The sequence below is a fragment of the Theropithecus gelada genome, unplaced genomic scaffold (assembly GCF_003255815.1).
Source record: "Theropithecus gelada isolate Dixy unplaced genomic scaffold, Tgel_1.0 HiC_scaffold_179, whole genome shotgun sequence".
NCBI lineage: Eukaryota > Metazoa > Chordata > Mammalia > Primates > Cercopithecidae > Theropithecus > Theropithecus gelada.
Window position 1 is genome coordinate 19,904 of NW_020258215.1, and position 24,055 is coordinate 43,958.

A 24,055-nucleotide genomic window follows, 5' to 3' on the forward strand; every position below is an offset into this window, starting at 1 on the left:
CACTCCTTAAATAACTCATTTCCTCCTCCCCTCAAGCCCTGGAAAGCACTATTCTACTTTCTATGAATTTGTATTATTTTAGTCTTTACAGACTGAGAAAACCAAGGTTCTGAGAGTAATTTTTTTTTTTGAGACGGAATACGGAATGTCACTCTGTCGTCCAGGCTGGAGTACAGTGGCACAATCTTGCCTCACTGCAACCTCCACCTCCCGGGTTCAAGCAATTCTCCTGTCTCAGTCTCCTGAGTAGCTGGGATTACAGGCCCACGCCACCATGCCCAGTTAATTTTTGTATTTTTTAGTAGATACAGGTTTCACCATGTTGGTCAGGCTTGTCTCGAACTCCCGACTTCATGATCCGCCCACCTCGGCCTCCCAAAGTGCTAAGATTACAGGTGTGAGTCAAATAATTTGTTTTTAGAGAAAGAACCTGGATTTGAACCCAGAGCCCAGGTCATGCTTTGAGCCACTTTGCAATATGTTCACCTCACAGAACATGTGTGATGTGTTTTCCCTGCCCCATAATAGTGATGGCCATGGTATGCCAAGGCCCTCCTCTGTACCATTCTCACATTTAGTCCATGCAGCAGCCCTGCAGTCGTTGTGAGGGGTGATGTCCTATTTCCCAGCTCAGTAGCTGGTATAGAATCGGGTTCAGTGAGTATGGGTCTGTTTGACGTCTTTAAGTAGGCGTCTTTAAATAATACTAAATAAGTTTGTATTGCATTTTTAATGCAATTGTCTATATTTAATGCAATTGTCTATATATTAATGCAATTGTCTATATACTTGGAAAATATTGATTCTTTTTGGAGAAAACCAGTTGAAATGTATGAGGTCATAAAGAGCTTCCCAATCATCTCTACTTTCCCCTCCTCTGCAGAGTCAATCTGCTCTCCTCACCCCAGGCCAGTCCCCGGGCCGTCCCCCCATCTTTACCTCATCACTAGCATTGCAACTCACAGCCAAAGGCAGAGACAAACAGGCAGACAGGCAAGGGGACTAGGAGATTCTCCGTGCTCTGCTTCCTCCCCCTGCTGCTCCACCCCCACACTATTCCCTCTAGCCAAAACCAATCCTGACCAGCCTGGAACATGCTCTGGCCTTTCACGCCTCCGTGCCTTCGCACATGCTGTTCTTGAAGACTGGAATGCTTTCCCTCCCACCTTCTCCACCTCCAAACTCCTACAGTCTTACCAGCTCAGATGTCACCTCCTCTGTGAAGCCTCCCCGCCCCGCTCCCCGCCAGCTAGGAATCCACCCCCTCCTGGGTACAGACAGCACACCCCTTATTATAGCACTTGGACTGCAATGGCTGTTTGCAAGTCAGTGTGTCCCCCATGTCCCCAACTCCTTGTGCAGTGATGAGCCTTTATGCAGCCCAGGTCACTTTGATTTTCTGAGGTGCCCATCTGTCTGAAAATGAAGAGACGACAAAACAGGATGACACACATGAAGGCAGGTTTTAAAATGTTTAACAAATTAATGTTAAATACTATGACAATTGGCCGGGCGCGGTGGCTCACGCCTGTAATCCCAGCACTTTGGGAGGCCGAGGCGGGCGGATCACAAGGTCAGGAGATCGAGACCACGGTGAAACCTCGTCTCTACTAAAAATACAAAAAATTAGCCGGGTGCGGTTGTGGGCGCCTGTAGTCCCAGCTACTCGGGAGGCTGAGGCAGGAGAATGGCGGGAACCCGGGAGGCGGAGCTTGCAGTGAGCTGAGATCCGGCCACTGCACTCCAGCCTGGGCGACAGAGCGAGACTCCGTCTCAAAAAAAAAAAAAAAAAAAAAAAAAAAAAAAAAAAAAAAAAAAAAAAATACTATGACAATTGTGCTGCTCACAAGATAATTATAAAATTTATTAAAATATAAGAACTTAGAGTGCTCCACAGGCACAGTGGCCTGGTAATAGAGTACAGGTTTAAGGATATACAAGGAGGGTCTTTGATCCCATCAGCCAGTGGAGCCGACATAATGTATAACCTTACTTAGAGATAAGGTCGAAAGCCTAAATTGGAGACCCTGGCCAAATGGCTCTTCTGGCCTCTTTCCCAGTGATGACAGGCTGTCCTGCTGCCTCTGCACATAGTAGGTACTCATTGTTTGCTGAATCATGGGAACAAATACAGCTTTCCAATTTGGTTACCAAAAACCCACATACAGTAAGTATTCCCAAGAAACACTGCAGTCTAGAACAATGGGGCAGGAAGCCACCTCCTCCTCCAATGACCCCAACCCTGAGTCCAGCTGAAGGCTGCAACAGGAAGCCCCTCAGCCACTGTCCTTCCACTCCCTCTTCCCCACTGCCCCCAGGGGCTCCAGATGCAGTCATGCTTTCCATCCGCTCCCAGCCTCTCTTCTCTTTCCAACCTCTAGAGGGTCCCAGGTGAAGAAAGAAAAAAGCACTTCAAGAAGGAGGCAGGCAGCCAAGCTGAGCCCAGAGAGCCGTCCTGGGCGCCACCCCGCCCCCGCCCCGCAGGCCTGAGGAATAAAAGAAACAGCAAGAAGACAAAGAAGGGCTTAAAGCACTGGGGCAAAGGGGTGGGGGGAAGGCCTAAGGAAGTTTACAAAGCAATCTGTCAGAGAAGGGATGAAAAGGGAGCCCCGCTGGGCTGAGGGGCTCAAGCCCTCAGCTCACCTTAGGCCCAGTTAGAAACCTGCAATTACTTCAGCTAGTCAGGAAGACTCCCCTCCTCCTCGCTCCGAGAAGTGTGATTATTAACCTCTGAACCAGAAGTTTCCCTGAGCGTGAAGCCTCAACTTGCTGGGGTTTTGGCAGCCCCAAGTACCTATGCTCTACTAGGCTCAGCACACCGCTCAATGGAGCCCACCAAACTGGCCCAACCTCTGTTGCGTCTGAATTTCTGGAAGAAACACAATGAGGATAAGGTCACCCACAGTTTCTCACAGCTATTGAGCCACTTTGATTTCCCAAATTTTCTGGGCTATCCAATATACCCACAAGCAGTTCTGGAAGTTTCCCTTACCACCAAAGCCAGGGTTCATAAAAAGTAACGGCTATCATCCAAGAGCGCACGCTCTGGAGCGCTTTAATCATCTCACCCACGCCTCACAACATCCTTAGGTATGATGGCCCTCATTTTAGAGAAAAGGAAATGGGCCTGGATTCAATGACTTTCCAAAGGATACACAGCCTGGATTCCGAACCAGGTCTGTCTGACCTTGAGGCCCACGCTCTTTCCACTGGGGATACCGCCTCTCAGGAATCCTCCAGGATTCCATTTTATATGGTGCTCGGATCAATTTTATTTTTACAGCCAGTCTAATTTAGCAGTGGGGGGCTGTATACTAACTTTAGTGATATTAATCTTACTAAGTCTGGTAACCCACTATAATCGGACCAGCCTCGGATCGATTTTAGATGAGGTAGGATGGTATAATTCTGTGACATCTGAAGAATTCCTAGCCCCACAGTTGCGGGTGGAAAGAGAAGGAATGGGAAAGTGTGCATTATGGCTGGGTCGGGTCCTTCTAGTTCTTTTTAGACACTTGAGTAATTTAATCATAAATGACCGGGCATTGGGAGCAGGACACTCACTAATAAAAGCATGGCCTGGAGTTATGTTTGAAAAAAAATTTCAAGTTCCTCAGTGGGTGGATCTATCTGCAAAACAAAAGAAAGGCCCCTTTCCCAGCCCAGGCAGAGAAGTCTCCTGTACAGTTAGAGACAACAGGCTTCCGGGCACGTAGCCAAGGTTCTGGGGATATTTATAACTTGAAGAGGGTGGGAGTCCCTAATAAGCTGCTATATTCTTTTTCCATCACTTCCCTCTCCAAGGCTACAGCGAGCTCGGAGCTCTTCCCCACGCAGAATGCCTGCTTTCCTTAGTGCTGGACTTCCATTGTCTAATTTCCTCATACTGGCTGGGGAAAGGGAAAGCTGCGAGTCCTCCCGTTCCGAGGAACTCCAGCTGAATGCAGTTTAGTTGCTGGTGGTTTCTTGGCCAACCTCTGTGGTCTCAGGGATCTGCCTATGAGCCTGTGGTTTCTTTGAGCTGCCTGCGAGTCTGAGGCCTCGGGAATCTGAGTCTTTAGGATCAGCCTACGACATCTGGGTTTCGCCTGCAAGTCTACAGATTCGAGATCTGCCTGCGGGTCTGAGACCTCCGGGACCTGCCAGTGCTAAAATCTTTCTGAACGCCAGGTCTGAGAGAACGCTGCGGCTCTGGGATCCGTTCGCGGTCTCAGGTTTTGGAGACGACGATCTAGTGGATCTTTTGCGCGACAGGAGGTAAGTCTGTTCGTCCTCCACTCGGGTTTTCGGCTTTCTACCTTCAACCGAACAGGGACTACTAACATCCTGAAGGCCCGCCCGGATCAGGGCCTCAGACGCCCAGGGTCCCTTCGGTGCGGGAGGCCGCCGGGAGCCCCTGTAGCAGACTACCCCTCGGGGACGATAAGCAGGGCCCGCCCCCGCCCAGGGGCCTGGCTATCTCCTCCTTACACGCCCTACACCGCCACCCGCTTCTGAGTTCCCCCAGGGTTTTCGCCTCCCCGCCGATGGACGCCACTCAGTCCGCCGCTCGAGGGGCGCCCTCTTGAGAAGGACGCAGTCGCACGCCCCTACAGGGTTAAAGCGCCGAAGCCGAGATACCGCCAGGGTATGCTGCCGACCGCACTCCCGAGTCGCCCGGGCGGCGCGGGGCGTCTCGGGAGTTGTATTCCGCACGGAGCCGCGCGGCCGCAGGCGCTGCTGGGAGATGTAGTGCGTGGGCGGGGCTCAAAGTTCCAGCTCGGCCTCCGAGTCTCCCCTGGGGAGTGGGCGGCTGCCGCTTCCCTCTCCAGCCTGTGCTGTCAAGCAGGGGCTAATTCTAGCTCTGCTCAACACAGACCGGCGTCTAAATTAGGCCTGACTTCGCAGAAAATAAGGCCCGACTCAAGAGAAGCTTCTAGGGACGTGAGGCGAAGCAGGGCAGCCTCCCTGGCTGAATCGTGCTGCAGTCTCCATGAGAAGAAAGCGAGAATACTCCGCCCTGACTGGGAGGACGTGCTTACTTCTTCACCCTTTTGTTCTTTTCCCTCCTCGGCTTTTGGCCTCTGGCTGGCTTTTGTACGCGGGAGTGGAACTCCAACTCCCGGCAGGCCATGGGGGCAGGCACAGGCGCACTAGAGGCTCTTGGCCACGCTGTGGGAGGCGGGCCTAGTGTTCCGCCTCTGATTGGTAGAGTGTTTCACGAACTTCGCTCGCTGATTGGCTGAGGCAGCTGCCGGAAAGGACTGGGCCTCGAGACGGCAGAGCGGAGGCGTTCCTTGGGCTGGGCTGAGCGCCTCCTCCTGGAAACAGCATCGGTCTAACCCCCGGCGCGGGAGGGACCCAGCCAGGGGGCTGTCCTAGTAGATTCCGGCATTGCCTCCACCCCGCTGTGGCGGAGACACAGAGGGCGGGTCGCGCTCGAGGGTCAGGGAGGAGAGTGACCCGGCCCTGGTCCAGGGCCCTCCCTGCACGCCTTGGGGCCAGAACTCCAGCCCTGGGGAGTGGGCAGGGCCTGTTTTCCGTGCCTCACACCCTGCTTTTCGCCTCCTTCAGCGCTGTCCGCTAGCTGCTTTTCCTGCTCTCTCTCCCTGGAGGCGAACCCTTGTGCTGGAGATGGCAGCCACCCTGCTCATGGCTGGGTCCCAGGTAAGCCGGGGGTGGCTTCTCGGACCTTATCTCTTCTTACCCACCTCGTCCGGCGTTTCTCTGCAAGTCCCTGTGGGAAATTCCCTGGGATTAGTAATTCGCTGGCTTCGATATTCTGCCTCCAGGGGCCTAGTACCAAGCCAGTATTGTCACAAACAAGCATATATCGAACACCTGCTGTATGCCTTTAAATACTGGGGAGATAAAAGATGGACGAGATGGGCGCTACCTTTTGGCTCACAGTTCACAATCTATAGGGAGAAAGGCGGATCCACTTAAGCGTGGCACAACGTAATAAGTGCTCTATTTGCTGTAGGAAAAAAGTGCTGTAGTGTGGGAATCACTCCCAAGAAGTGGGAGTGATTAAGTCTATCTGGGGCATCCGAGGGGAGTGGAGTAGTGCAGAGGGGTAGCGGGCATTGAAGAACAGTTGGTACTGGAGCGGGACCTTAAAAAGCAGTAGAATTTCACTAGTGTGAGAAGGATATTCCAGGGAAAGAGGGACATTATGAGTAAAGGTATGGAGCAATGCAAGTGCCAGATAGGTCCTGAGAAAAGCACAGCCAGAGGATAAAGTTCCTGAGTGGGGCAGGGATAGCTGGCCATGGGACCAGAACAATCAGCTCATAAATTGCTGCCTTTACCACGTCTCTTTTTTGCTTGAATATTTCTTCTTTGGACTCTATAGATCACATTTAATATCTTTTTCCTCCTGAATATTTCTAACTATGTTTGTAATTTCAAGAAGTCCTAAATACAGAATAGTAGGGAAGCGTTGTGTGATTTCAGGCACCTGTGACGTTTGAAGATATGGCCATGTATCTCACCCGGGAAGAATGGAGACCTCTGGACCCTGCACAAAGGGACCTTTACAGGGATGTTATGCAGGAGAATTACGGAAATGTTGTCTCACTAGGTAAGTAAGGAGTCTACCTTTCTTTGCCTCCACGTTTTTGAGATCATGTCAAAATGACTTGGTTATTTCAACGCAGCCTAGTGGTTTGATGTTTTAAAGCACTTAATTGCATATTGGCTTGACTTGAGTCCTCAGGCAGATCTTTGAATGTGGGAACATCCAGGTCATATTGTCTAAAAAGAAAAAAAACTGCTTCTGCACATTTTAGAAACGTTCAGATTTCTTGTGCCCTGAGTCATTTTCCAATCTCCAGCCTGTTTGTACAGATCACTGACCAAACAGGTCTGGCATAATAGTGCTTGCCAGAATATAAATGCCCCTATAAGTAGTGCTTTTACTCTAGGGTGCTAAAAAATGAGGGGATTCTAACCCAGGTTCATGGGAGGGCGAAAGCCACCTTTTTGTGTTTGTTTTGGCTTCAGAGCACTAGCTTTGACTCAAGTTCCTTAGCTGAGTAGGTTGCCATCTAGAAATGTTTCAGTGTTGATGATGATAGATTTCTAGTGTGTCAAATGCTGTTCCAGAAGAATGCTGCAATAGATCACAAATTCTATTCGAGAGGGCAGCTGATTTTTTTTACATGATCTGCAAGCCTGTCTTCTCTCTTTGCTGTACTTTGGTCTGGGTGTAACTAGAATAAACAGTATATTCTTGAGCTGAACGGTCTTTTGACTCACTCTGCCTCCTGTCAAGACTTGACAGACATTAGCAAGCGTGTGTGGGTCACTAGGTCATCTGCCACTCATTAGGACTAATCCTTTTTTTGAAATCTTTATTCCCATAGCCTTTCTCAGAACAAAAGGCAACTCTGAGGGCTTTCCTTTTTAACTTGAGCTTTCTCTGATATCCCTAGTTTCTTGAATCCTTTCTTTATAAAAGTAACTATAAATAGTTATCTACCCAGATCTATTGCAGTCTGTAACCCAAATATTCCACTTAATCCAACAAAAGCAAAAAATGACAATCATTTAAAAATGTGAATTTACATTTCTATAGTTTAGCCCCAAAAGCACTTGTTAGAAGCATGGAAGCACCAAAAAACTGTTTTTTTGCCCAAATAAGTTTGGGAATGGGAATGGGTTTAAAAATGATTACAAGACGACCTTTTTCTTTTCTTTTTTTTTTCTTTTTTTTTTTTGAGATAGGATCTTGCTCTGTTGCCCAGGCTGGAGTGCAGTGGCATGATCACAACTCATTGCAGCCTTGACCTCCCAGGCCCAGGTCATCCTCCCATCTCAACTTCCTGAGTAGCTGGGATCACAGATGTGTACCACCTTGCCCAGCTATTTCTTTTTATTTTTTTAAAATTTTTTAATTAAAAAAGATTTTTTTCTGAGACAGAGTCTCACTCTGTTGCCCTGACTGGAGTGCAGAGTTCAAGCGATTCTCCTGCCTCAGCCTCCCAAGTAGCTGGGATTACAGGCACATGCCACCATGCTCAGCTAATTTTTGTATTTTTAATAGAGACAGGGTTTCACTATGTTGGTCAGGCTGGTCTTGAACTCCTGACCTCAAGTGATCCACCCACCTCAGCCTCCGAAAGTGCTAGGATTACAGGCATGAGCCACCACACCCAGCCTCTTTTTATTTTTAATAGAAGAGAGACCTCCCTGTGTTGCACAGGCTGGTCTCAAACTCCTAGGCTCAAGTGATCCTCCTGCATCAGCCTCCCAAAGTGCTGGGATTAGAGGCCTAAGCTACTGCATCTGGCCTTATAAGGCCTTTTTACCTTAGGATTCCTTAGAACCTTTAATGTGTTATTAGGCATTGTGAATTTTGAAGGAAACGATATTGTATGTACCATTTACCAACCTAGTTTATTCATGAACCGTTTTCTCCTGAAATGCATACTTTCTTTCTGAAGAGTGTACTAAGAAACCCAATTTGGAGAATGCGGTGTCTGGTATAAAACTTCTTGTAGACAGTGGTTGTGTATTTTGATTTTCATTTGAAGACTGCATGTGAAATAGACAATGCCAAGGACGTTCTCAGCCAGACATCTTTTTTGCCTTCTTCAACCTTCCCACTTCTATGTTCATTAAAAGGTCACTGAAAAGTAGGAAGTGACATTTGTCAGTCACTTTTCTGTCAACTATGACATAGGTAAAGATTCATTTTTCTCCATGTTAACATAGTTGGTTCTGGCTGGGCACGGTGGCTCATGCCTGTAATCCCAGCAGTTTGGGAGGCCGAGACGGGCGGATCACCTGAGGTCAGGAGTTCAAGACCAGCCTGGCCAATGTGGTGAAACCCCGTCTCTACTGAAAATACAAAAAAATAGCTGGGTGTGGTTGTGGGCACCTCTAATCCCAGCTGCTTGGGAAGCTGAAGCAGGAGAATCGCTTGAACCCAGGAGGTGGAGGTTGCAGTGAGTGGAGATGGCGCTATTGCACTCCAGCCTGGGCAACAAGAGTGAAACTCTGTCTCAAAAAACAAAACAAAACAAACAAAACAACCGTAGTGAGTTCTTAGTAAATATTTCATGATGCTACTAATGATGAAGGCTTGGCAAGTTAAAAAATACACACTCACAAAATATCTGGACTCTTGCCTTTTAGATATTCTAATTTAGAGTCTCATATTTTCTGCTTCCAGTTTTCTTTCAAAACACGAGGAATATATATAGTTTTCTTTTCTTTCTTTTTTTAAGAGACAGGGTATCGTTCTGTCACCCAGACTGGTGTGCAGTGGCACAATCACAGCTTATTGCAGCCTTGAACTCCTGGGCTCAAGTGATCCTCTTACCTCAGCCTCCTGAGTAGCTGGAACTACAGTTGCATGCCACCACACCCACCTAATTTTTTAAATTTTTTGTAGAGATAGGGTCTCCCTATATTGCCCAGCCTGGTCTTGAACTCCTGGCCTGAAGTGATCCTCCTGACTTGGCCTCCTAAAGTGTTAGGATTACACGCGTGAGCCACGGCACCTGGCCTGTGTAGTTTTCTTAAGGAGTCATTAATTACAGCGATACAGAACATGAATTTTGACAGACCTGAGTTTGAATACTGGCTTTACCATTTACTATGGCGTTGAACAAGTCAATTCACTTGTCTGGGTCTTGGATTTCTCATTAATGAAGTAGAAATAATCACAATTCCTGACCCTCAGAATAGCTGTGATAAAGAATATAGTAATTCATATAAATAATTTAGGCTGGGCACAGTGGCTCAGGAGTTCAAGACCAGCCTGACCAATACCATGTAACCCTGTGTCTACTAAAAATAAAAAAATTATGCTGGGCGTGGTGGCATGCACCTGTAGTCCCAGCTACTAAAGAGGCTGAGACAGGAGAATTGTTTGAACCTGAGAGGCAGAGGTTGCAGTGAGCCAAGATCATGCCACTGCACTCCAACCAGGGCAACAGAGTGCGACTCTGTCTCAAAAAAAAAAAAAAAAAAAAAAAAAAAAATTAATATAGTGCCTGGCACATAATGGGTAATTTTTGTTCTTACTAGCCTTATTGTTTACTTTTTATTACAGATTTTGAGATCAGGAGTGAGAACGAGGTAAATCCCAAGCAAGAGATTAGTGAAGATGTACAATTTGGGACATCTGAAAGACCTGCTGAGAATGCTGAGGAAAATCCTGAAAGTGAAGAGGGCTTTGAAAGCGGAGATAGGTCAGAAAGACAATGGGGAGATTTAACAGCAGAAGAGTGGGTAAGCTATCCTCTCCAACAAGTCACCGACCTGCTTGTCCACAAAGAAGTCCACACAGGTATCCGCTATCATATATGTTCTCATTGTGGAAAGGCCTTCAGTCAGATCTCAGACCTTAATCGACATCAGAAGACCCACACTGGAGACAGACCCTATAAATGTTATGAATGTGGAAAGGGCTTCAGTCGCAGCTCACACCTTATTCAGCATCAAAGAACACATACTGGGGAGAGGCCTTATGACTGTAACGAGTGTGGGAAAAGTTTTGGAAGAAGTTCTCACCTGATTCAGCATCAGACAATCCACACTGGAGAGAAGCCTCACAAATGCAATGAGTGTGGAAAAAGTTTCTGCCGTCTCTCTCACCTAATCCAACACCAAAGGACCCACAGTGGGGAGAAACCCTATGAGTGTGAGGAGGGTGGGAAAAGCTTCAGCAGGAGCTCTCACCTAGCTCAGCACCAAAGGACCCACACGGGTGAGAAACCTTATGAGTGTAACGAATGTGGCCGAGGCTTCAGTGAGAGATCCGATCTCATCAAACACTATCGAGTCCACACGGGGGAGAGGCCCTACAAGTGTGATGAGTGTGGGAAGAATTTCAGTCAGAACTCCGACCTTGTGCGTCATCGCAGAGCCCACACGGGAGAGAAGCCGTACCACTGTAATGAATGTGGGGAGAATTTCAGCCGCATCTCACACTTGGTTCAGCACCAGAGAACTCACACTGGAGAGAAGCCATATGAATGCAATGCTTGTGGGAAAAGCTTCAGCCGGAGCTCTCATCTCATCACACACCAGAAAATTCACACTGGAGAGAAGCCTTATGAGTGTAATGAGTGTTGGCGAAGCTTTGGTGAAAGGTCAGATCTAATTAAGCATCAGAGAACCCACACAGGGGAGAAGCCCTATGAGTGTGTGCAGTGTGGAAAAGGTTTCACCCAGAGCTCCAACCTCATCACACATCAAAGAGTTCACACGGGAGAGAAGCCTTATGAATGTACTGAATGTGAGAAGAGTTTCAGCAGGAGCTCAGCTCTTATTAAACATAAGAGAGTTCATACAGACTAAGTCCTGTAATTATGATGGCTGAGAAATGATTCATTTGAAGATACAATTTTATTTGATATCAATGAACGCCGTCAAGACTGAGCTGCTTTTATCATACTCTTGTAGTAGTTGTGGGCCACAATTTAAACCATCAGAGATGACAAGCCATTTGAAATTCTGACCCTCAGCTTTGGGAATGTTATCTCCTCCAAAATGGTGATTTTTATTCACTCAATGGGTTACTTCATTAAAATCAGCCCCACAAGTAACTGGAAAACGGAAGACCAGGGGACAAATGCTGGTGAATGCCCAGGCTTGGAAATGGAGTAAATCTTTCAATGTTATTTTCTCCCATCCTTGGCCCAAGGAACTATGCTAAGTGAAATGTGGGACTGTAATAGGGTGGTCATGGCTGCTTTGGAAAAAGGCAACTAGAGACTCTGCCTGAATTGCCACACCTATTCACACACCATAGTAGTTGGGCACACACATCTTCCCCTCCAAAGGGCTTTTTCCTTGAGTTGCTCATGCATTTGTATCTTTTCCATCTTCCTGAGGGCAAGATTTTGCACGATGAAGGCAATGATTGTAACTTTTCTTCTCACTGTTTCTAATTAGCTCATTTAAAACTTGCATCTTTGTGAAAGCTAACTGAAGATACAGTTGGAAAGGAAAAACAAGACACAGGTTTGGGGACCAAGGACCCATCAATGATGGTGACTTTAGCAGAAGATGCCCACAGTTATTACTGCCATTAATCAGATTTATGAATTTTCTTTGGGGATCACTATAGGGAACATTGCAGGGAAAATATCTTTAAGGAAAGATAGGACCATCAGTGACAGTTAAGTTTAAGGAGCAAGTGGAATTGACTCCTTCAGGGAAGGAATCACAGAGTCCCTTCCCAAGGAATGTAGGTCGTTTCTGTGTTTTTCCCTCTCTAATGTTTAAGATCAACTCTTCCTATCCTGCTAACTCTAAGATTTGATAAGGGCCACATCCCAGTGTTTATCTTAGCTTGCATCAGGGCATGTGTATGTACAGTAATGTGTATTCCTGTGGTTTTTCTAATAGCAGAAACTGAATTTACAGAGACTTAGCATGTTCTTGGGTGATGTAAGTCATGTGACAGAAGTATAAACATAACTCCAATGTGAGAAATGTCCTTTTTTCATTATGAAAAAAATTTAAACACTAGTGCTTTAGTGTGCACTCTCCTGTAAGGTCTGTCTTTGTTCAGAGCTAAGCACTTGTTTGTATGTGTTTGTCAATTGTGGAAGATAATGACCAGACAAATAGGTCAATTGTCCTATTCTCAGAATGAATTATCTTCTATGGCAATGAAGAACTCTTTGGCTTAGAAGGAATTAACAAACCTTGGTAGGAATGTATTTCCATCCTCCCACCCTACAGATATAAGTGGTTAAAATAACAGTTCACCCAATTTAAACCCAGTAGTGTCCGTTTACCTAATCTCAGTCCAGGTAGGAATTAAGAAATATCTCAAATGTTGATGCTTATCCAAGCATGTTGGGGTGAAAGGGAATTGGTGCCCAGAAAATGGGACTGGAGTGAGGAATATCTTTTCTTTTGAGAGTACCCCCAGTTTATTTCTACTGTGCTTTATTGCTACTGTTCTTTATTGTGAATGTTGTAACATTTAAAAAATGTTTTTGCCATAGTTTTTTGGGACTCGGTGTTAAAGGAGCCAGTGGTCTCTCTTGGGTAGGGTATTATAATGAGTTATTGTGACCCACAGCTGTGTGGGACCATATCACTTGTTAATAACACAACCTTTAAAGTAACCCATCTTCCAGTGGAGTTCCTTCATGTTGCCACTCCTTTTTAAGGACAAACTCAGGCAAGGAGCATGTTTTTTTGTTCTTTACAAAATCTAGCAGACTGTGGGTATTCATATTTTAATTGTCAGGTGACACATGTTCTTGGTAACTAAACTCAAATATGTCTTTTCCCATATATGTTGCTGATGATTGTAATAAATGTCAAAGTTCTCCTGTTGCTTCTGTGAGCCACTACGGGTATCAGCTTGGGAGTGGCCATAGATGACAGCATTTCCATGACCTAACTGTATTTCACCCCCTTTTCCTTCCCTACTGTTCTTGCCCCACCCCAACCAGTTCTTGCTGCTGCTTTTGGCTTCTTAGAGGTGAAGGGCTCAAAACAAGGCTTCTAAGCACGCAGCTATCTCCGTACATGAACAATCTAGCTGGGAAACTGAAAGGACGAGGGCCACCCCAGCTGTCTCCTCTCTTTCTGCCAATTGTTGCCCGTTTGCTGTGTTGAACTTTGTGTAGAACTTATGCATCAGACTCCCTTCACTAATGCTTTTTGCATGCCTTCTGCTCCCAAGTCCCTGGCTGCCTCTGCACATCCCGTGAACACTTTGTGCCTGTTTTCTATGGTTGTGGAGAGTGAATGAACACATCAGTATGTAGAACAGTTTTCCTCATGGTATTGGTCACAGTTATACTAGTGTTTGTATTATTCTAACTATATTCTATAATTAAAAGTATAATTTTTAAAGTCAGCAAACCTGAGAATTATTTTAGTAATCCAGTACTGATTCATATAATGGCTTTTCATCAGATTCATTAAAATCGGGCATGACTGTCTTTACACTGATGCATTTTGTACAGATGTACAGATATTTTACACAGATGTTCTTGTAGGCATTTAGGAGTGTAGTATCTTGAGACCTATGGTTATTGCCATATCTTGGGAAGATGAAAAAACCCGAGTAGTTTTCTATGAAGGTTATGCTGGTGATAAAAGCCACATGGAAATATTTGGTATGGGTGACTCATTAGCTTTGGGGAAGGAAAAAAAAATCCAAAAAGAAAAAGGCCTTGTTGCTTTAAGGAGATATTTTGGAGTATTCATTAAGAATACTAAGTCTTCTGGGTGCGGTGGCTCATGCCTGTAATCCCAGCACTTGGGGAGGCCGAGGTGGGTGAATCATCTAAGGTCTGGATTTCGAGACCAGCCTGGCCAATATGGTGAAACCCCATCTCCAGTAAAAACACAAAAATTGGCCGGGCATGTTGGCTTGTACCTGTAATCCCCACTACTCAGGAGGCTGAAGCAGGAGAGTTGCTTGAACCTGGGAGGCAGAGGTTGCAGTGAGCCGAGATCACACCACTGTACTCCAGCTGGGTGACAGAGCGAGACTCTATATCAAAAAAGAAAAAAAAAGGAAAAAAAACTAAACTAAAACAGTTTCTACCACACTAGGATTGAGTTCCTAGAACAGATACCTCTTAGAAACAAAGACTCTCTATTCATGTCATAGTTGTACAGTCTGCCTAAGGCTGTGATTAGGTATTACCAGGGTGTGGCCACAATTTTCAAATTACTTACAAGTAATTTTCTCTCAATGAAATCTTTTTTAAAATGGACAGCCAGCCTAGGCAAAGGTAGGGATGGAAGTGCTTTATTTTTTATTTATTTATTTATTTTTTGGAGACGGAGTCTTGGCTCAGTCGCCCAGGCTGGAGTGCAGTGGCCGGATCTCAGCTCACTGCAAGCTCCGCCTCCCGGGTTCATGCCATTCTCCTGCCTCAGCCTCCCAAGTAGCTGGGACTACAGGCGCCCACCACCTCGCCCGGCTAGTTTTTTGTATTTTTTAGTATAGACGGGGTTTCACTGGGTTAGCCAGGATGGTCTCGATCTCCTGACCTCGTGCTCCGCCCGTCTCGGCCTCCCAAAGTGCTGGGATTACAGGCTTGAGCCACCGCGCCCGGCCTTGGAAGTGCTTTATATTGGGGAAAATATAAATACGAAAGAAATGTTTTTAATTCTGTAGTCAAGACTTGCAAAGAAGAGAAACTTCATCAAAACCCCCCCCCCCTTTTTTTTTTTTTTAAGACAGAGTTTTGCTCTGTCACCCAGGCCGGAATGCAGTGGCGTGATCACAGCTTATTGCAGCCTCGACCTCCCCAGGCCCAAGTGATCCTCCCCACCTCAGCCTCCTGAGTAGCTGGGACCACAGGTGTGTGCCACTACACCCAGCTAATTCTTTTTGTTATTTTTTTAGAGATGGGGTCTCCATGTTTTGCCCAGGCTGGTCTCAAACTCTGCGGCTCAAGTGCTCCAAGTCAGCCTCCTAAAGTGATGGCTTACAGGTGTGAGCCACCATGCCTGGCCTCAGAATATTATTTAGGCTACTCTGGGCCACTCTGCTTATGGGTGAGCCCTGCTATGTCTATAGAGCAGCCAAAAATATATATACATATAAACTCTTAGCCGGGTGTGGTAGCAAGTGCTCCCAACTACAGAGGCTGAGGCTGAGGCTGAGGCTGAGGCTGAGGCTGAGTTCGAGGCTGCAGAGCAAGACCTCATCTGTTAAAAGCAAAAACAAAAACAAAAAACTCGGCCGGGTGCGGTGGCTCACGCCTATAATCCCAGCACTTTGGGAGGCGGAGGCGGGCGGATCACGAGGTCAGGAGATCAAGACCATCCTGGCTAACACGGTGAAACCCCGTCTCTACTAAAAATACAAAAAAATTAGCCAGGCGTGGTGGCGGGTAGTCCTAGCTACTCAGGAGGCTGAGGCAGGAGAATGGTGTGAACCAGGGAGGCGGAGCTTGCAATGAGCCGAGATTGTGCCACTGCACTCCAGCCTGGGCGACAGAACAAGACTCCGTGTCCAAAAAAACCAAACCAAAACAAAACAAAAAAAAACAACAAAAAAAACTCTTCTTACTACATGTTCAGCATTTTTCATTGCTGGGAAGGAAAGTTAAGGGAAAATGCTAGTTCACCTGGAGAAGTATAGCTCAAGAGCCTCCCTCTAAGAGTATTTGATATGTTAATATCTTGCCATTGTTGTTATTATTGAGCAAATTTCCTTCTGTGTGAACTGTTCTCTAAGACCCTAGAGGTAGGTTAGGACTGTGTTTCCGGGCCATTAGGACATCACTGAGTGCGCTGAAATGATAATTTGTTAAGTGGTTCCCTGGTGTTGTAGAAGTTAGTGTAGCTCCCAAAGGAGTTCCCAAGCCCTGGGAGAAACTGACTCTTTGGAAGCAGTTGTTAGATACCCACCTCTGTGGTAGAGTAGCAGATGTGGGCTCTGCTTATCAATAGGAGACTTCGATCGTTAGTGAAAAACAGCTGAATTAATGGGAGAAAATTACCCTGTAATGACCTAAAATGGGTCCGTGGGAAATCCCATTGCATAGTCTGTTTTTCTAAATGCTTCATTCCCAAAGTTTATATCATTTTCAGCTTCTCTAAAATGCTTTTCTTTTGTTTTTCCTTTTGGGTAAGATTGAGAGTGATGACACCAAAATCTGGCAAAGTTTCACACCAGCCCCTGCAGCTGCTTTCTGGACAGCTCCGCTTGGAAATTACCCATCAAAGCATGAACAAAATAACAAAACTAAGTTAAAAAATTATAATAGGAAATTACCCAGACATCTTGAAATCAAACCCTGAACTCAACTTGCCACGTTTTCCCCTACTCCCTGCCTGCTTCTCCTGTTTCTAACTCAGTCATTGCCCACTTATCCAAGCTAGAAACTTGCATATCATACTTACTCCCGTTCCTTTAGCCACCCTCCCCAAATCAGTAACAAATATTGTGTAACTATTTATCCAGTCACGCCCATACCACCTCCTAAATAGTTCTCAGATCCTTCTGCCTCGCTCTCTACTGCCACCACTTACCATGTGACTTCCGGCAATTATTTAGCTTTTCTGTTCCTTGGATTCCCCATCCGCAAATGGGAGTAATTATGTCTACCTCATAGAGTTGCAAAGATTAAATGAGATCACGGGACTCAAAACTATTAGCAGCAATTATTCAGACCATCACTGGGCCATATCTCGCTTACTGAAACGACCTCCTAATGAGTCTCCTCTTTTCTATTTTGATTCCCATCAGTCTGTTCTCCCTTTCTGCTAGAACAATCTTTCTGAAAGGAAAATCCCTTTATGCCACTCTTCTGTGTAAAGCCCTGTCATGCTTCCCATTGCCAGCAGCAAACAGTGAACCTCCTTTGGTGTGATATCTGAGGGGGTCATTCATGATCTGGCCTCTGTCGCTCTCCCCAGCTCTGGTTCCCTCCTCTTTTCCTGAACTTGCAACACTCCAAGCTGCATCTCTTCTGGCCAAGTCCTACTCAACCTTCAGGTCTCATACCTAACTTGCTCTAGGAAACTTTTCCCAATCCCATAAGACTGGATCAGGTGTTCCTTTTCTGTTTTCCCTGGGTTTATCCCAATCAAAGCACTTTATCCTTGTTTTGTAATTGCCTGCTTACTTTTTTGTCTCCTCCATTAAACTTTGATATCTTTGAAGAAGTCACTGTCTTGCTCACCGTTGTGTCTTCAACCCCCAGCAAATGTTTGGGGTAGAATAAGCAGGCAACAATAAAATAAGGAGAATACATATAAATGTTATTCCCTTCATATTTCTGATTGTCACCACACCAAGCTACTCTTTTTTTTTTTTTTTTTCTAGAATCTCACTTTGTCACCCAGGGTGGAGTGCAGTGGTATGATTTCGGCTCACTGCAACCCCTGCCTCCCAGGTTCAGGCTGATTCTCGTGCCTCAGCCTGCTGAATAACTGGGATTACAGGGCACCTGCTGTCACGCACAGCTGTTTCAGTATTTTTAGTAGAGACAGGGTTTCGCCATGTTGGCCAGGCTGGTCTCGAACTCCTGGCCTCAAGTGATCAGCCCACCTTGGCCTCCCAAAGTGCTGGGATTATAGGCTGTGAGCCACCGCGCCCGGCCGGTACTCATTAAAAGAACTGTAGAATTTCTGTCATTAGTGCATCTGGTGAGGCCTTCTGGAAAGAAGGCGGCTTCCAGAAGTAATGTGAGTCATCTAAGACCCTCCAGGTAAAGACTCTCACTCTGTCACCCAGGCTGGAGTACAGTGTCACAAACACAGCTCACTGCAGCCTTAACTTGTGGGCTAAAGGGATCCTCTCATCTCAGCCTTCCCAGTAGCTAGGACCACAGGCATGCCACCATCATGCCCAGCTAATTTTGTTTTTTATTATTTATAGCGGGGGGGGGGGTCTCCCTATGTTGCCCAGGCTGGTCTTGAACTCCTGGGCTCTAGGGATCCTCCCGCGTCAGCTTCCCAAAGTGCTGGGATTACAGGAATGAACCAATGCACTTGGCAGAGTATGCTATTAAAGGAACCAGAACATATAAAGAGGAGGAGTCTGGGATTGGGGATAAAGATTACAAGTAAATGAAGTCATTTAATAAAAATTCATTGAGCACCACCAGGCATTCTGGCTCACGCCTGTAATCCCATCACTTTGGGAGGCCGAGGCAGGTGGATCACCTGAAGTCAGGAGTTCGAGACCAGCCTGGCCAACATGGTGAAACCCCATCTCTACTAAAAATACAAAAATTAGCTGGGCACAATGGCGGGCACCTATAATCCCAGCTACTTGGGAGGCTGAGGCAGGAGAATCGCTTGAACCTGGGGGGTGGAGGTTGCAGTGAGCCAAGATTGGGCCACTGCATTTCAGTCTGGGTGACAGGGCGAGACTCCGTCTCAAAAAAAAAAAAAAAAAAAAAAAAAAAAAAAAAAAAAAAAAAAAAAACCAAGCGCAGTGGCTCATGCCCATAATCCCAGCACTCTGGGAGGCCGAGGCCAGCGAATCACGAGGTCAGGAGTTTGAGACCAGCTTGATCAACATGGTGAAACCCCATCTCTAGTAAAACTTAAAAAAAATTAGCTGGGTGTGGCCAGACGCGGTGGCTCACGCCTGTAATCCCAGCACTTTGGGAGACTGAGGTGGGCGGATCACGGATCATGGGTTAGGAGATCGAGACCATCCTGGCTAACATGATGAAACCCCACCTCTACTAAAAATACAAAAATTAGCTGGCATGGTGGCGGGCACCTGTAGTCCCAGTACTTGGGAGGCTGAGGCAGGAGAATGGTGTGAACCCAGGAGGCGGAGCTTGCAGTCAGCCGAGATCATGTCACCGCAGTCCAGCCTGGGTGACAGACCGAGACTCCGTCTCTAAAAAAAATTAAAAAAAAAAAAATTAGCTGGGTGTGGTGGCACATGCCTGTAGTCCCAGCTATTCAGGAGGCTGAGGCGGGAGAATCACTTGAACCAGGGAGGCAGAGGTTGCAGTAAGCCGAGATCGCACCACTGCCCTCCAGCCTGGGTGACAGAGTGAGACTCTGTCTCGAAAAAAAAAAAATCATTGAGCACCACCTTATGTGCCTGGTATAAAACTAAATGAGACAAAGATTCTGCCCTTGCTGAATTTCTGTTTTTTGGGGAGAGGGACAATAAACCAAGACATATATAACGTTAGCTGGTAACAAGTGTAATGAAGACAAAAGAGACTGCTTTTAGAGGAAGTGGTCATGGAAAGCCTCTCTAAAGAGGTGACATTTGAGCACATCTCTAAGACATCAGGATATCTGGGGTAAATGTTCTAACTACTCAGTTTATTGAAGAGCAAATGTGAAGATGCTGAAGCAGCAGTTGGTATGCTGGAGAAACCACCACCAGGAGGTCGCTATGAGTGGGGTTCAGTGAGGAAGGGATCACATGGTAGGAGATAAAAATCATCTTTAGTCATTTAGTTTGAGGAAACTGTTACATCCAAACATATATTCATATGCCCAGCAGGCAGCTGGAAATATGAATTCAGAGCTCAGGACCAAACGTGGTACTGTAAAGAAATGGGAGGCCGGGAGCAGTGTCTCACACCTGTAATCCCATCACTTTGGGAGGCCAAGGCGGGCGGATCACTTGAGGTCGGGAGTTCTAGACCAGCCTGACCAACATGGAGAAACCTCATCTCTACTAAAAATACAAAATTAGCTGGGCATGGTGGCGCATGCCTGTAATCCCAGCTTACTCAGGAGGCTGAGGCAGGAGAATCGCTTGAACCTGGGAGGCGAAGTTTGCAGTGAGCCGAGATCAGGTCATTGCACATTGCACTCCAGTCTTGGCGGCAAGAGCGAAACTTCGCTAAAAAAAAAAAAAAAAAAAAAAAGAAAAGAAAAAAAAAAAAAAGAAAGAAATAGGGAATAGGCCAGGCACGGTGGCTCACACCTGTAATCTCAGCACTTTGGAAGGCCAAGGAGGGTGGGTTGCTTGAGCCCAGGAGTTTGAAACCACCCCGGACAACATGGTAAAACCCCATCTCTACAAAAAAAAATTGTTTTGAAAAATTAGCCAGGCATGGTGGTACACGCCTGTAGTCCCAACTACTTGGAGGGTGAGGTGAGAGGATTGCTTGAGCCTGGGAGGCAGAGGTTGCAGTGGGCAGAGATTGTGCTATTGCACTCCAGCCTGGGTGACAGGACCCTGTATTAAAAATAAATACATACAAGGAAAAAAAAAAAAAGAAATGGGAATAGCTAGTGTCTGCATGGAGATGATAATACTAGTGAAACCATGCAAGTGAATGAGATAGCCGTGGCAAAATGTGAGAACAGTTGTCAGGGATGAAGTCCTGGGAACACCAACAGATAATGACAGGCAGAGGAGAGGACCTACAAAGACATATTACAGGGTCTAGAGAAGAACCAGGAGAGGAGAGTCACAAGCCAAGGTCATGGCACATTTCAAGATGTTCAAATGCAGCAGAGATATCTCATGAGATACAGTACTTGAAACTCATGAAAACTGTTAAGTACAAGGTGTTGTTATCACTATTCATGATAATTAGAGAGCATCTCTAAAGGATTTTTTTTTTTTTTTTTTTTTTTGAGATGGAGTCTCTCTCAGTCACCCAGGCTGGAGTGCAGTGGTGAGATCTCGGCTCACTGCAAGCTCCACCTCCCAGGTTCTCGCCATTCTCCTGCCTCAGCCTCCTGAGTAGCTGGGACTACAGGCACCCACCACCATGCCCAGCTACTTTTTTGTAATTTTAGTAGAGACGGGGTTTCACCATGCTAGCCAGGATGGTCTCGATCTCCTGACCTCGTGATCCGCCTGCCTCGGCCTCCCAAAGTTCTGGGATTACAGTTGTGAGCCACCGTGCCCAGCCTCTAATGGATATTTTAACTTCAGTGTAGTGAGAATTTAGTTATATCCACAATCTACTGATAACCAATTCTTATTGTTTTGTTGAATTTTCAAAATATATGCAAGTTATACTGAATGCTATAATTACTCCATGATACTACACTGATGTTGGGAACAGGACTCACAATCCCTGCAGAATCTGATTTGTGGAACTGTATATTCAACTTATATATCTGAATACAGGTTCAACTTGTATATCTGAATATGGGTAATAATACTTATCTTAGATTTCTACTGGATTTTAGTTAAAACCTCACAGTAACACCTCCACTAAAGATTTGCAGCATGTGGCTCTTCTGTCTATAGGGAAGCCTGATAATAATGAGAACTCAATGGAGTTACGTACAACAGTCTCCTAGAATTCAATTGATGGAATTAGGCTGCAGCTGTTTCTGTTGCCTCTTTCTCCCTTCCCCTTTCCCCGACCCTTCTTTTGAAACAGGCACTCACTCTGTCACCCAGGCTGCAGTGGTACGATCAAGGCTCATTGTAGCCTTGAACTCCTGGGCTCAAGTGATCCTCCCACCTCAGCCTCCGAAAGTGCTGGGATTACAGGCATGAGTCACCAGGCCCAGGCACCTGCAGCCTTTTTAAAGGCTCAGGCCTGTAATCCCAGCACTTTCGGAGGCCAAGGCAGGAGGATCACTTGAGCCCAGGAGGTAAAGGCTGCAGTCAGCCATGATAGTGCCACTGCACTCCAATCTGGGCAACAGACTAGGGTGAGACCCTGTCTTAAAAGAAAAAGGCTGCAGAGTTTACTCTCGTGGGTGGGTGCACCAAAGTCCTGGTGAGGAGTTGCTAGTGTTGTGGAATGAGATAATGTTGTGACTGAGTGTTCAGCACTCTTAAACTGGATTTAACAATCCTAAGAGGACTTATTTTTATTTGTTTATTTATTTATTTATTTTTGAGACAGAGTTTCGCTCTGTCGCCCAGGCTGGAGGGCAGTGGTGCAATTTCAGCTCACTGCAACCTCCACCTCCCAGGTTCAAGCGATTCTCCTGCCTCAGCCTCCCAAGTAGGTGGGATTACAGGCAGGCACCACCACACCCAGTTAATTTTTGCGTTTTTAGTAGACACGGGGTCTCACCATGTTGCCCAGCTGGTCTCTAACTCCTGGCCTCATGAGATCCATCTGCCTAGGCCTCCCAAAGTGTTGGGATTACAGGAGTGAGCTGCTGTGCCTGACCAAGACATGTTCTTTTCTAACAAATCTACCCAAAGGGGTGTTGCTTTCCAAAGTTGAGACCTTGTGAGGCTACAATTTTATTCCTGCATTGTTCATTTTTCAGAACAAGTTTAAATTGTGCTATAATGCCAATTTGCAAACCACACAAGGTAAATATTCTCATTATCTTATATCACAGTTGGCTTTGGTCCCTAACTAGTGTTTTCTAACTTATTAATCAGATTGACCAGACAATTTTTTTTTTTTTTTTTTTTTTGAGACAGGGCCAATTGCAGTGGTGCAAACGTGGCTCACTGAAGCCTTGACCTCCCCAGGCTAGGTGGTCCTCCCACCTCAGCCTCCTAGGCAGCTGGAGCTAGAGGTATGTGCCACCATGCCCAGCTAATTTTTTGTAGTTTTTGTAGAGATGGGGTTTCACTAGGTTGCCCAGGCTGGTCTCAAACTCCTGCACTCAAGTGATCCGCCTGCCTCAGCCTCCCAAAGTGCTGGGATTATAGACGTGAGCCACCACTCCTGGCCACCTATATGATTACTTGACTGGTACCTTCAAGAGAAGAATCTGCCAATACTGAGACAATAATTGAACAGTTGCTTGATAAAGTAGCTTTGGAGTTACACAGACGACATGTGTTTGATTCTCGGTTCAGGAGTGCGGTGTGCCTTTCAGCGAATGTTTTAACCTCTGTAAGCCTATTTACTCAATAAAATGGGATAATATTACTGAGGTTGCAGGTTCCATATAAGGATCAGCAATAGCATATGTGGAACACTTGACACACAGTAGAGCTCAAAAATGGTAGCAGGCCGGGCGCCGTGGCCAAGCCTGTAATCCCAGCACTTTGGGAGGCTGAGGCGGGCGGATCACGAGGTCAGGAGATCGAGACCAGCCTGGCTAACACGGTGAAACCCCGTCTCTACTAAAAAAAAAAAAATACAAAAAACTAGCTGGGCGAGGTAGCGGGCGCCTGTAGTCCCAGCTACTGGGGAGGATGAGGCAGGAGAATAGCGTAAACCCAGGAGGCAGAGCTTGCAGTGAGCTGAGATCGGGCCACTGCACTCTAGCCTGGGCCACAGAGCGAGACTCCATCTCAAAAAAAAAAAAAAAAAAAAAAAAAGGTAGCAATAGTGCCACTAAAATGGAAATACACTTTCTTTTCATTTTAAGACGGCTTTGATACGTTTGAGAACTAGAAGGGCATTCCACAGACCAACTCGAGGATAATCTTCAAAAGAAAAAATGCTATAAAAATGGTGATAAAGGCCGGGCGCGGTGGCTCAAGCCTGTAATCCCAGCACTTTGGGAGGCCGAGACGGGCGGATCACGAGGTCAGGAGATCGAGACCATCCTGGCTAACACAGTGAAACCCCGTCTCTACTAAAAATACAAAAACTTAGCCGGGCGAGGTGGCGGGCGCCTGTAGTCCCAGCTACTCGGGAGGCTGAGGCAGGAGAATGGCGTAAACCCGGGAGGTGGAGCTTGCAATGAGCTGAGATCCGGCCACTGCACTCCAGCCTGGGTGACAGAGCGAGACTCCATCTCAAAAAAA

General features: G+C 46.3%; 1 protein-coding gene across 1 annotated transcript; it reads left to right on the forward strand.

Moving 5' to 3' along the window:
* The first annotated feature begins 3,333 nt into the window (after window positions 1-3,333).
* On the forward strand, window positions 3,334-13,819 carry LOC112617453 (zinc finger protein 436-like). The gene is made up of 4 exons (XM_025374227.1): window positions 3,334-4,257; window positions 5,554-5,646; window positions 6,436-6,562; window positions 10,043-13,819. The coding sequence occupies exons 2-4, from the start codon at window positions 5,614-5,616 to the stop codon at window positions 11,290-11,292; spliced, it is 1,410 nt and encodes a 469-aa protein (XP_025230012.1). The 5' UTR covers window positions 3,334-4,257; window positions 5,554-5,613; the 3' UTR covers window positions 11,293-13,819.
* Window positions 13,820-24,055: the final 10,236 nt, after the last annotated feature.

Coding starts and splice junctions, on each gene's coding strand:
- LOC112617453 (XM_025374227.1), top strand. CDS start 5,614: ATGGCAGCCACCCTGCTCATGGCTGGGTCCCAG. Junction 5,647..6,435: donor TGCTCATGGCTGGGTCCCAG/GTAAGCCGGGGG, acceptor GTGTGATTTCAG/GCACCTGTGACGTTTGAAGA. Junction 6,563..10,042: donor CGGAAATGTTGTCTCACTAG/GTAAGTAAGGAG, acceptor TTTTTATTACAG/ATTTTGAGATCAGGAGTGAG.